Raw genomic sequence first — 13749 nt, 5'->3', positions numbered from 1 at the left:
CTGTCACCGGGCCAGGAACTAACCTAGTTAGCCTAGCTAACCAGCGGCTCCCGCTGGCCAGAGAGGGACAGTGGGAGCACCTCGAGGCACGAGGAGAACCTTCTCTTTAGGATGAGATTCTAAAATAGTGATGGAGGAAATGACGAGAGCGCTCAGATTTGCTTCAGAGTCATGAGATGGGGGATGGGGGGACTGAGGTGGCGGCACAGAGGACACAGGACTGGCCACGAGGTTAAAGTTATTAATGCTGAACGATCAGTGCCCATCAGTTCATTGTCCTATTTTTCTCTACTTTTATATTATTTTGAAAATTCCCAAAGTTTTAAAAATAATTCAGTGGCTACCCTGAAGCAAACATTTCATTCAGAAGTCAAAACGCCCCACAGTCTGGCCTCTGCTTCCTCATCTTCTTCCACCCTCCCTCCCCGCCCCCCCCGCCACCACCCACAGGCTGGGCGTGCTCTGCCCCAGGGCCTTTGCACTGGCCTGGACCGCTCTTCTCTCAGACACGCGTACAGCTTGCTCCCTCACCTCCTTCAGGCCTCTGGCCCCATTCAGGCTTCTCATTAGAGAAGAGTGCCTTGACCACCCTGAGCACACCAGCAACCACTGCCCAGGACCCCCGTACTCTGCTTTTCTGTTCTACATACAACTTATCACAGCCAACACGTGTACATTTAGACAGCTGTTTATTACTGGTCTCCCCCGCTACAGAACCTAAGGTCCATGAGGGCAGAACTTTGTTTTGATCCCAGCACCCGTAACAGTGCCTGGCTCAGGAAAGGCACCTGAAAATATTTACCAACATAACCAACACACCGAGCGCTTGCTACGCGGCAGGCACTGCTCTCAGACCTTCATAGCCAACAACTCACCTGCGAGTGACAGAAAGAACCGACACGGCCCTTCCCGCACACGCACACCTTTCCAGGTTATCCCTCCCCAAGCATTCGAATACTCTTAGCACGAGTCCCCCGCAGTTCCATGGAGTGTCTGAATGATCCGTTACAAGGATTTCTCTTCCCCTCATATCAAGAGCATTCAGTAACCTCAATACTACTGTTGGTGATCATGACGTCATTTAAAACCATTTTTTCTTTTTACTTTGAAAGTAACATTAACATATCACAGTAAATTTGGAAGAGAAAATAAAAATCACTAATAAACCCTACCAGAAATCAACTACTATTAAAATTTTGATCTCTTTTCTCCTAGTTCACTGTCACTGGACCTTTTAAGTCCTCATAAATATACCTATCTTGCTTTCTTTCAGGTTGTTCAACATTTCAAAAATTAAGTTTAAATGTGACTGAAAAACAAAAAACAAACAGAAACAAAACAGCCCAAAAAAACTGTCATCTGAAAGTATATTTCATGTCCAGTAACTTTCACATGCCCCTGGGTTAAGAATGATCTTTCTGGTCTCTTCCCCTATTGCATTATTATCTACTTTTCTCATAAGTACATGTATCTTCTCCTCAATCAAAATACAAACTCCTTGTAGCAAGAACCAAGTCTTGTCTTTTGTATCCACAACAGCCCTAGCTGAATAAAGCATCAAAATAAGTGCCAAATAAAATCAGAGGGATAAATTTGGAATTTGGGATTAACAGATAAGGACTACCATATATAAAACAGATAAACAAGGACCTACTTTATAGCACAGGGAACTATATTTAATATCTTGTAATAACCAATAATGGAAAAGAATCTGAAAAAGAATATATATATGTATATATGTGTATATATATATATGTATATATTCACACACACACACACATATGTATAACTGAACCACTTTGCTGTACAGCTGAAACATTGTAAATCAACTATACAGTCAATAAAAAAATAAAAATAAAAATAAATAAATAAAAAATAAAGTAAAACCAGAGCCCACTGCACTGTTCCCGGCCTCCAGGAGCTCCCACACTCACCGGATCCTGCAGAAAAAGGATTTCACTGGAGCGAATTCATAGCGTGAGGCTGCTGGAAACAAACACACGTGTCAGTGTCCCACCCCCATGCGGCTCCTTCCCAGACTGTCACTGTACAAACGGGAGACTCTTTTCAGGGACAGAGCTGCTCTTGATTAAAACAGGACTCTCCTCCCTCACTAAGGTCTAGTTCCATCCAGTATTTTCCCAGGGCTTTTTCGTGTTGAACAGTAACCCTCAGGTGAGACCCTGAGAGCACCTGACCGAGGCCTCTCCCTGTCACCCCCTGCAGTCCTGTCTGCATTTCTGCTCCTGCCCGGACTCACTGCTTCAAATGTCAACGTAATCAGCCTGCGACACAATTATTTCGCTGGTAATATTCTATTCCCCTGTAATAGTTTGGACACGTCTCAAAAACTGGGAATTCAGATTACTTAGAGCTTTCAGGTAGAGGATACATACATTTCTTTCCTTGGACAAATTCCCCAGAGCTGTGTTCCCAGATCAGATGATATCATTTCATGACTCTCATCATATATTGGCAAACTTAGCTCCAGCAGATGGTACCAATTCAGTGTCATTAATAACACTTTCTCACACCCCTCATGCCAAAGGTTTTGCTTCAATTTTATTGACTTCACATTTATTTTATTGATGTGTGAGGTGGTAATTCAGAAACACTGAAATTTGCCCATCTTAGGAAACTGAACTTATTTCCAAGTGTTTGTTGATTACTTTATTTCGTCTGGTAGAACTCCCTAAATATATATCTTTTGGGCATTTATTCACTGGAGTGAAAAGTTTTCAGTTACAGAAACCAAGGAAATGTTTACAACCAAGGAGATGTTTTTAAAAAAATATACACTGAAGGAGCACCTACAACGAGGATTCTGAAGAACCAAAATACTGAACATGGTCCAGGTGTTTGTACTCCTAAGGAAATGATCATAGGAAGAATAAGAAAATGGGCTTTTGAGTGATCAAGAAAAATATTCACGATTAAAAAAAAGCCCTCCAGTTTAAAAGTAAAGGGACCAGTGACCAAACTCCTGTAATTTGTGAAACTATGAAAGTTACAGGCCCAGAATTCTGAAGCCAGAAGTCTGGGAGAAATAACAGAAAGAACTTGACAAAGTAAGCTAAAGAAATTAATTACTCTAAGATATGCTATCATCTTAACACAGAAACTGTTTCTGGAGTTTCTATGGAGGAATTAAGGCCAGATAAAGATTTTTCAAAAATATCCTTGATTTTCTGAGCTGATTCTCGTGGGTGGGAACCGTCCCTCGGTGACACTTTCAAACGCTCGCCTTTGTCTGAGGACAGTTCTCCTGCTATAAGGCGCAGTCCCAGCAGCCGTGGGGTCAGAGGGGCTCTGGATTCACACTGCCAAGGTGAAGGCTGGCTCCATACTTGCAGGCAGTGTGACGTTGGCATCTCTGTGACCATGGCAGCTAAGAAAGGGCACAGTTGCTGGCTCTGAGGGACCCGACTGTTGCCTGAGCCCTGCTTCCCGCGGGCTGCCCCTGGCCCATGCCCATACACGGAGCAGGAAACGAGGCAGGACCATTCCATGGAGACACCGGGCTCTTCCAGCGCGTGACAGCGGGTGGACCCCCTCTGGCTGCCTGGCCCAGAAGCTCTCTGGACTGCGCTGCGGCCCAAGGTTCCTGCTGCCCAGCCCTCCCCCCGCCTCGCTCCTTCCAGCGAGACCGGCGATGCGGGCTGAGGGCTCCTCTCACCACCTTCCACCCGCTCCCCCAGTCAGCGTCCCGCTTCTGGGCAAACCCAAACTAATACAGTTACTGTGTTCGTCTACCGGGGAGAATGACAGTACCTACACCTCACGAGGTCTTCGTGAAGATTAACTCAGTTAATCCACGAAAGCAAAGAGAAGGGTCCCTGGCAAATAGTAACCGTTCAACAGATGACAGCAGTTAAGATGAGCCTTTATGCTGCGGACGCTCCAAATATCTCCAAGCCTTCCCCAACCTACAGCTTGCTGGGTTCTCACAGAAACCCTGTGTTAACAGGCACGTCAGAAACTATGATTCTCATTTTACAATGAGAAGCCAAGTGGCCTCCAAGGTTCACGAAGCGACAGAATGCAACTTGAAACTCAGACCTTCAGGTTCTGAGCTTAACATTCTTTACACATAACAAAATACTGCAACTCTGCTGTAAGGTGAACTCGCTTACACTCCTTATACATTGTAGCAGGCACCTGAATTCAACTGCCCCCCCCACCCTGGAGTCCTGTAACACAGAGAGCCAGCCTACAGGATCTCAAAAACAGTAGATGGGGGCCCGCTGTCACTTCCACACCTGGGCTGGAACGTGCGAATTCTTGTTTCTGGAAGTGTGTTCTAAAGAAACAGCGGTCAGATCCTTCTGAGAGGTCTGTACAACAAGCCTAAGTGGAAATGTGCTCTAACACAGGGCCAAAGCTGACAACTGCTGAGTTCAGAGCTTCCCGTGTCCTCTTAATGTCCTATGAGTTCAGAGGAAGGGACAAAGAGGTGACATGAGCACAGCCCAGAAATGGTGTGGAGCTGAACAACGGCCCTCAAGGAGGGTGTGGATCCTTGGGGTTCCTAAAGCGAAAGTACAGTGTGAGAAGTAAACTCAATGGACATCACCTTTATGGAGCAACTAAATGTTTAGGTCCAAGAGACAACAATTTCAGGGACTATTATGCTTTTACAAGCAGGGGAAATACCATTAAGTAATTAGCAAAGATAAGAAAGTGAAAAGATCAGGGAATTCCCTGGTGGTCCAGTGGTTGGGACTCCATGCTTCCACTGCAGGCACACGGGTTTGATCCCTGGTCGGGGAACTAAGATCCCGCAAGCCTTGCAGCACAGCCAAAAAAAAAACAAGTGAAAAGATCAGACAGAGACTATAGGGCAATACTGAAGGGAAAATGGGAAAGACCTGGTGAACAGTACCACGTGTCTGTTCTGTTCACTGTTGTACCTTAGCACCTAGAACAGCTCCTAGCCCACAGGGACTGCTATATAATGTCTACGGAATGAATAAATGATGAACAAAAGCAGAGAAACAAATGTGGACAATTAAAGGTTGAAAACACGTGTTTTGGAAAGAAGAAGCAAAATAAAATCAGTGTTTCTGAATGACGGGAAAAGGAGAGAGGGAGCTGGAAGAAAGCAAGGGTGACAGGTGTCTTTTCTGAAGCTTATATAAAATGTGCACAGAGAATGGGGCAAGGGTCTGTGATTGAGAAAAGAAAGCTGTAACACTGTTCTTCACTGGACTGAGAACTGGATTAGAAACCAGAATGAGTACAGAGCTCTAGATTTGCAGGATGAAGTTCTGAGGATCTGTTTCACAACACTGTGAATGTACTTAATGCTGCTGAACTGTACACTTGAAAATGGTTACGATGGTAAATTTTGTGAATGTGTTTTTTACCATAATAAAAATAATCAAAATTTTTTAAAAATGAGAGAAAAGGGTCTGGGATCAAAAAGAAAGTTCATCTTTACTAAGTTCTTTAAGAGAAATTTCACAAAAAATATGAAATAGGGAATAAAGGGTGACTTAAGAAAGAATGAATGGGACTTCCCTGGCGGTGCAGTGGTGAACACTCTGCCCTCCCAACTCAAGGGACTCAGGTTCGATCCCTGGTCAGGGAACTAGATCCCACATGCATGCCACAACTAAGAGTTCACATGCCTCAAATAAGGAGCCCGTGAGCCACAACTAAGGAGCCCTCAAGCCGCAACTAAGGAGCCCTCAAGCCGCAACTAAGGAGTCCACATGCTGCAGCTAAGGAGCTGGAGAGCTGCAACTAAGGAGCCCGCCTGCCACAACAAAGACCCGGCACAACCAAATAAATAAATAAATATTTTTTAAAGAAAAAAGAATGGATGAATGAATGAAAGATTACATGGGATTGAATAACACAAAGAAAACTGTGAGTGGGAACCCACTCCCCACCCCCAGTTCAGGAAAAGCAGTCTTTCAGAAGGAAAACAAAATGATGAGATTCATAACTTTTAGTGAGAAGAAAAACTGGAAAGGGATCTAACTTTGAGAAGCTTACCTCCAGAGCAAAGCAGAGAAATAATGAGGTCAGTATAAGAGGAAAAACATTTAATTTTATTAATAACAGACACTTTGTAGCAATTAACCTGCTATACATTATGCTGTAACACACCATATCTATAGCCTATAGTCTGTGAAACTAACTTGATTAAATGAAAACAAATTTATTGGATTTTTTATGTTATTAGCAGCATTTAAAATGCTATTTTCATCACATTCTGACTTTTAAAATGAAGAAATAAGAAAAACTATATATTTGTATGTTCTGAATAATGCATTCATTTGTGTACTATTTCTGGAAGAATGAAACTGATCTTTACCAGGCAAGATAAACATCTGAATATTGGTCCCATTACCTCTTTGGGTCCAGTTGTTCCAGAAAGGAAGCTGAGCGTGGGCAGTGTGTGTGTAGAACACCCTCACGTCTTGAGGGGCAAGCAGCTCAACGAAATGAGAGGACTCTAAGAACTCTTTCTTACAATGCAGGATCGAAGGAGCCTGTTCAGAAACGTGCACTAACCTTCCAGACAGAAATGAAAAAACTGCCACAAACGTATCCTACGAAAAATATTTAAAATAAATGCAAAATATTGAGATACATACTGGCAATATTCCCTGAATAAATTTCGTCTAGACGTCTACCATGAACAATAGCTTAATACCATGATCAATAGCTTAAAACACACACACACACCTGCAAAGGCAACAAATCGCTGTAAAACCTGCATTGTTCCTTCTGAAGGTTTAAGTTCTGCCAGACAATGCACCAGCTCATTCTACACCGACTAAACACAGTGTATACACTGTATACACTTCTGATTCCCTCTCCTTTGCAAACTGTACCTGGAAGGACTGTCTTCTCTTCACCCATGCATATTCCAGGCTTCAAGACCAAGCTAAAGTTCACTTGCTCCAAGATGTTGTCTTTGACAAACCTCAGTACATAAGAATCATTTCTCTAATGTGTTCCGTTAGACATAAACATAACTTATTTATAATCGGCCACTGTTTGTACCTGTTAGCAAGTGGCATATGTTTTCCTCTCTAGATTTACTTTGAAGATCTTAAAGGGAAAATGTTTTCCTTAAACTTTTTTTCCCTTAAATCTCCACAGCGCCTACTACAGTATTATAAACACATCAGTTAGTAAAATAAGCACTGTAACATGAAGGGTAGCTCATGCTCCAATATTACAAAATCTTTAAGTTACAATTATGTTGAGGTCTACACATAAATTAAGTAATCTCCATCATATCAGCACAACATGAGGCTCAATTATTCTGTCAACGTGAAGAGATTCCAAAAAGATATACTACATATCTCTTCCAAAATTTTACAAAAAATGACAGCATCTCAACTCACCTGTTCTATAAAATCCAGTTGTTACAACGTGAAGTAGTAGGTATTGGAAGTAAGAGTGATATAAATAGAAATTAACAATCCGGAGATTAGAATAAGATGCAGGAAATCACTCTGCACTGTTATCTTTTTCTTCATTTGAGAGAACTCAGGGATGCTAAGGAGAGAGAGGCACCTCATGACGGAAGCAAAGCCAACTACTACTAATGTGTTGCTTCCTGTTTTTAGATGTTTTCTCTGGCAAGGGCAGGAGAAACTCCACAAGGCCTCTGTAGCAGTTTTCGCCTATGCTTGACCTCAAATTGTGGTGACTGAAATGCTCATTTATTATTTTTAAAAATCTACATCTAGATAAGAGCGTTAGGAAAAATCACCCAGGTTGATATGGCAAAATTTGTGAATTCTTACTGTGTTTTTGGAAGTGTGCTCTGAAGCAATAGTGGCCAGTTCCTCAAGACTGTACATGGTCACGTCTGCTTGAGGCGCTCCATTCTGATGGAGAATCTGGAAAAACTCACTGTTTGCTAAGAAACACAGGAAAATAAATAGGTAGTCCAGTGACAACAGTATCTTTAGGAAATCATTTTTTATCAGTATAAAAGCAGGCTTGTTTTTTAGGATGAGGACACCTCAGCATGTTTTCCTTGAAACCAGATCATTTTCTTCATTCACCTAAAATACTGATAGTTGTACAAACTTAAGATTTTGAATTTTATGAATTCTGCATGTTCCAGATCACAAGGAATGAAACACATTGAAGGTACCAAAACAAGGTACTGAAACCAAAAATTCCAAATACACACACAGGAAATCTGTATGGCAGAAACATTACTCCAGGATTCAGGAACTATGTATCATCTATGAAGCCAGAGGTTTGTGCTACAGAATGTGTATTTTTTAAAATCCCTTGAGAAGAAGTCTGAAAAGTCATGAAAAGAAAAAAATGTTTACAACCATTCGATTTTTTTTTTTTTTTTTTTTTTTTGTGGTATGCGGGCCTCTCACTGCTGTGGCCTCCCCCGCTGCGGAGCACAGGCTCCGGATGCGCAGGCCCAGCGGCCATGGCTCACGGGCCCAGCCGCTCCGCGGCATATGGGATCCTCCCAGACCGGGGCACGAACCCGTATCCCCTGCATCGGCAGGCGGACTCTCAACCACTGCGCCACCAGGGAGGCCCCCATTCGATTTTAATTTGGTAAATTCCTGATACATCATGACTGTATTTTAAAAGTATGTCTATGGCAGGGACATGTAAATGTATTTAATCAAGTGTATTTTTCCCCTAACAGTCATAGAAGACAATATTCTTTTAAAAAGTGAATCTTCAAAACGTGCTTATGCCGAGCTCTACCCTCCTGAAACAAATCAGCAAAACACTGCACAGTTACTAAGCTATGACGCAAATAAGGTTCTCCGCGGCTCACGTGAAAAACTAAGATGCTAATGCCATCCGTGTAGATTTGCACATCTCACATAAAGCACCGTAAAAAGCTCAAAACATTTCTGTGCCTAAAACCAGGCAGACGACTGCTCTGGCCTGGCTGCTGTTTACGAGCCATGGTGTCCGTGCACGACTGTAGTCCCTCTCCAGCCCGTTTACCTTGCACGCTGTGTACGCAGCGAAGGGCATAGTTGAGAGCATCCAGGGTGCTTGGTTTACTCTGTCTCTCTGACGGGAAGTATTTTTTCATTTCTTGGACAACCGTTATAAGGTCTTTGGAAACTCTGATCTGATCTTGCGGTTCACTGTAAGATAAAAAAGATTCTATTGCGGTTCACTGTAAGATAAAAAAGATTCTAAATTCACACTTTCGATTATAATAAGTCAACTTTTACTGAACAGCGTATTTCATGCCAGGCCCGCTTTCTAAGCCCTTAACATGGATCAGCTCATTTAGTTCACAGATTTATTATTCACCACTTTTTTTTTTTTACAGGTGGAGAATCCCAGGCAAAGAAATTGGTAAACATCAAGCATTTCTCACTTCAGCCTAGAGTCAGCTAAATTCCTCAACCACTTTTTACCTTTTGGTTAATTTCCTTCAGTTTCTCCAGGGTATTTCATTCTAAGTTGTCTGAGTCTCCTTAAACTTTTTCCTAGGCTTACAAACAAAATATAAAAAGATGTAAGCCCGCCTTTCCCCTCTACTACCCCAGCAGAGAACAACAAACACATCAGGTTATTTCACCTGTTGCTGGTCTGCACGTATTTGCTCTGCAGCTGGTATTGCCGGCTCCACATCTCAGCAGAGTCCTTCCCCAGCGCCTCAGGACCGCTGGCCTGTGGTCCTTCAAGTTCATGAGGCTGGCCCCCCCTAGAGTCCTGAGATTTACCACCGGACACTTCTAGATCTTCACAGGGATCCATCGCTCGCCCGGCAGTCCTCAGCCTGTCGCCTGCTACTTTGCTACTTTGCGATCGGCGACGGAAATGTACTTCTCATTTTGGTCCAGGCCATCGTCTCAGAGAAAATGTCAGTCATCACAAGCCGGCAAGTAGAGGTACTCTTTCTGCTCCTCCGGGGGCACTTTTCTCCCCAGTATTTCCCTGCAATCTTGGACGTCTCCGCTCACGGGAGGTCCACCCTGGAGGGGGACGGTGGAAACAAAGGTGACAAGTGTCAAGAGAAACACAATCTGATGCTGGAAGCTCGGCTGTGGCTCGCGGGCTGGGCAGTCCCAGGGGGATCCCGGTTCCGGCCGCCCCGAGAGTCGGAGTGCACCCAGGACCCGGACCCGGCAAGGGGCAACTTGAAGCACAAAGTTCCCACAGCGCAGGACAGGCTCGGGGCGACCGCGCCCGGCGGGCCCCGAGGCCTCTCCGCCCGGGCCAAGCCCTCACCCACCGCCGCCGCCACCGCCTCCCGCGGACCCGCGCGCCGCTCGCCCAGCTGACCCGGCCCCACGCAGTCTCGAGGCCCGCAGCGTGCCGTACGGTCGCGGGCGCCGCGCCCCCCGCGCACCACGTGACTCGGTCCCGCCCCCGGGTCACGCGATTGGCTGCCGCTGCCAGCTCTGCGAGACCCCATTGGCCTGGGGGCGGGACCCGCGCAGGGGTGCCCGGGTTACATAAGCGGAGGCGAGTGAGCAGGGCAAAGGTTCCGGAGCTCGTTACGTAACGCCGGGGGTCGGCCTGAGGACGGCGCTCGGCCAATCCCGGCTGGCTGGCACGTAGGGAGGGGGCGGAGGGGCCCTGAGGAGGCTCCAGTCCCCGCCCCGCTCCCAACCCCGGGGGATGGGCCCCGGGGGATGGGCCCCGGGGGCCGCTGGAGCGAGCGCGGCAGTGATAGGGCGCTGGAGCCGCCAGTCATAAGGGGGCGGGCCCCGGGCGGTGGGGTGGGCGGGGCCTGCGCGGCTTCCATGTGAGCGGCCGCGGCTCCCCCAGCTCGAGTCGGGAGAGCGGCGCAGCGGTGGTGCGGATCGGGACCAAGCTGGCGCTTTCCCTGCGTCTTCTCGGGTTCCCATCGTTTCCACTTTTCTTAACGACCTTCTTGCTCTCGCTCCCGCGGACTCTTAAGTGAGGGGGTCTGAGGACTCGTCAGTGTAGCAGCCCTGGAAAGATCAAGCCCGGCTTTCAGAAGCGGAATTCTGACAGTGAAACTTAAAACATTTCCCTGGTCTTCCTAAAGTTAAAGATTCACTTAGCAACTGGAGGAAGACAAGTGTCTGTAAAAGACATTATTTTGGGAAAGGAAGGTGTAGAGAAGGCCTTTAAAAAACACCGTCGGAAGACTCTTTTTATTTGTGCCTCGACTCCTCCGAAATGGAAGGTGCCATGTACAACTCCACCCCTCTCCGGTGCCTGGTACATCAGAAATCTTAAGTATTGGTTGGATGAATGAAAGGAATTGTAAATAAGAGGAGGGGAAAGTGAAGTGTGGTAACCGTTCATATTAGGTAGTGGGTAAACCACCTTATTTCTCCAAATGATGCTTACTCTCTTCTGAATCTCTATTTTGTTAAACTGCATTCATTCAGCAAATATTTATTGAGTGCAGGTCTGGGGATGGCAGGTTTTGCTGAAGGGAGAACAGAGAACTGTTTTCCACATGCCATGTTCAGAGATTCAGAGATGTGCACTAAACATCCAAGTGGAGTGAGTGGTCAGGTAGGCAATTGGATCTCCCAGCCGGGAACTCAGGGGAGAAGCCGGGGGTGGAGATACAGCTTACATTTGGCAGTCGTCAGAGTCTCTATGGAGTTTACAGTGATGGGTGAAATGGTGTCAGTGAGAGAGTGCCGATAGAGAGAAAAGGGCCAAAGGCCAAGATTTGGGGCACACAGAGATTCAGAGGTCAGGCAGAGAACCAAGCAAAGAATAAGGAGCCATAGATGAGGTTGAAAGAAAACCAGAGGAGTGTGGGGTCCTGGAAGCTTGATAAGGAAGCATTTAAGGAGAGAGCTGGCAACTTTATCAAATGCTGGTGATAAGCAGAGTGAGACAGAGGCTGAGAATTTCCTGTTAGGCTTCAGCAAGATGGTGACCTTGGTTAAAGACGTCTCAGTGGTGTGGATTGAAGAAAAGTAGGCTGTGAGGCAATGACTACAGGGAGACATAGGGAGGAATTTTGCTGTGACGAGCTATAGACAAGTATTTTTTGGCTGGAGGGAGGGATGTGGGCATCGCTATTAAGTGACGGGGTGATCCAGTAAGAAGGGAGATGTGAATGACGCAGGAGGGAAGGGCTGCAGACAAGAGGCAGTTGCCAGAGAGAAGTCCTTCCTGAGGCTGGGGATCCAGAGCCTTGGCCAGAGGCAGGCACTTGTCCCAACAGGGGATTGTCCGTCTTGGCGGTATAAAGCCAAGTAGAAGATTTCTAAATGCACTTAGCTTGCTATTGAAAGGATGAGAAAAAAAATTATTTTCTAATAATTGTGCCATAATTGGTTTATTTAGTAAATTCAACTTTTACAGACTGAATTTTCTGCTACTATGAAAAGCAGCTCAGTTGGAAATAAGTTTGCTTATTTTTGTTTGTTTTTGTTTTTTTTTTGCGGTACGCGGGCCTCTCACTGTTGTTGTGGCTTCTCCCGTTGCGGAGCACAGGCTCCAGACGCGCAGGCTCAGCGGCCATGGCTCACGGGCGGGCCCAGCCTTTCCGCAGCATGTGGGATCTTCCCGGACCGGGGCACGAACCCGTGTCCCCTGCATCGGCAGGCGGACTCTCAACCACTGCGCCACCAGGGAAGCCCAAGTTTGCTTATTTTTAAATGCACTAAGCAGTCTGGTCAATTTTATTTTATTTTATCTTATTTTTTAAGTTATTATTTATTTATTTTATTTATTTGTTTTTGGCTGTTGGGTCTTTGTTGCTGTGTGCTGGCTTTCTCTAGTTAAGGCGAGCTGGGGCTACTCTTCGTTGCGGTGCGTGGGCTTCTCATTGCGGTGGCTTCTCTTGTTGCAGAGCATGGGCTCTAGGCGCCTGGGCTTCAGGAGTTGTGGCTCGCGGGCTCTGGAGCGCAGGCTCAGTAGTTGTGGCGCTCGGGCTTAGTTGCTCCGCGGCATGTGGGATCTTCCCGGACCAGGGCTGGAACCCGTGTCCCCTGCACGGGCAGGTGGATTCTTAACCACTGCGCCACCAGGGAAGCCCGAGTCTGGTCAATTTTAAAGCAAATAATTAATCATCATTCAGAACCAATAAAAAAGTTACCATACTTTAAGAAACATTTTATTGGTGATGCAAATGTAAAATTATCATGTAAGAGACACAAGTCATTAGAAAATACAAGACACGGGGAATTTGCCCCCATTCTTTGACTGAAGTTGTTGACACAAAGGAAGATGTTCACAAACATTCCATTTCTCCTCTCCTCCCACCTCTGAGGTGAGCCATGGTCACCTGACCTGCTTTGGCCAATGAAACGTGAGCAGAGCTGCCGACTCCACTTCCAGGCGCAGGCGTTGAGAGCCAGTGCACAATTCCTGCCAGTCCCTTCCTTTCCTTCCGCAGTGATAACCGGAAACGAATGTTTACAGGAAGTCCCCTCACCCCACCCCCCAGGGACTGACGACAGAGCCTTCCTGCTGACTGGCGTGGGACACAGAGCACGAGCAAGGAAAAAACTTTGAGCCGTGGCGATTTGGGAGGTGTCTGGTACATAGCACCCCTCCAGCGTATCCTGAGTGACATAGATGGTGACCAAAAAGAACAGCAAGTCCAGTGGATTTGGCTAGTGTGGTCACTGGGTAGGTGATGGTGCCATTTCTGGAACAGACACTGTGAATGATCGGAGGAGCGGCACGGGGCAGGGGATGTTTCCTTCTGTCTGGTGAACGCTGCTTCTCAGAGGCTTATGTCCAGTAGGCCAGGCCTCATCAGCCGATGAATGAATAGAGGGATCATGAGAACAGGTAAGATTTGCCTGGGGAGGGTAAGGAGAATGGTAA

At 46.1% G+C, this 13749-nt stretch overlaps 1 protein-coding gene across 7 annotated transcripts in view; it reads right to left on the bottom strand.

The window, feature by feature from the left end:
• PER3 (period circadian regulator 3) overlaps positions 1-10297 on the bottom strand; it is a 64462-nt gene extending 54165 nt beyond the window's left edge. For 4 of the 7 annotated variants that reach the window (XM_060088905.1, XM_060088910.1, XM_060088911.1 and 1 more), the window contains exons 1-6: positions 10208-10293; positions 9551-9947; positions 8962-9107; positions 7770-7885; positions 6359-6560; positions 1935-1986 (exon numbers count right to left, since the gene is read on the bottom strand). In XM_060088905.1, the coding sequence (XP_059944888.1) occupies positions 1935-1986; positions 6359-6560; positions 7770-7885; positions 8962-9107; positions 9551-9729 (695 nt within the window). In that variant the 5' untranslated portion in view covers positions 9730-9947; positions 10208-10293. Of the gene's footprint in view, positions 1-1934; positions 1987-6358; positions 6561-7769; positions 7886-8961; positions 9108-9550; positions 9948-10207 lie in introns of all 7 variants that reach the window. The other 3 variants (XM_060088907.1, XM_060088909.1, XM_060088906.1) reach the window with 2 other exon arrangements.
• Positions 10298-13749: the final 3452 nt, after the last annotated feature.

Source organism: Mesoplodon densirostris, chromosome 2, assembly GCF_025265405.1.
Source record: "Mesoplodon densirostris isolate mMesDen1 chromosome 2, mMesDen1 primary haplotype, whole genome shotgun sequence".
NCBI lineage: Eukaryota > Metazoa > Chordata > Mammalia > Artiodactyla > Ziphiidae > Mesoplodon > Mesoplodon densirostris.
This window is presented reverse-complemented; position numbering and strand designations above follow the sequence as displayed.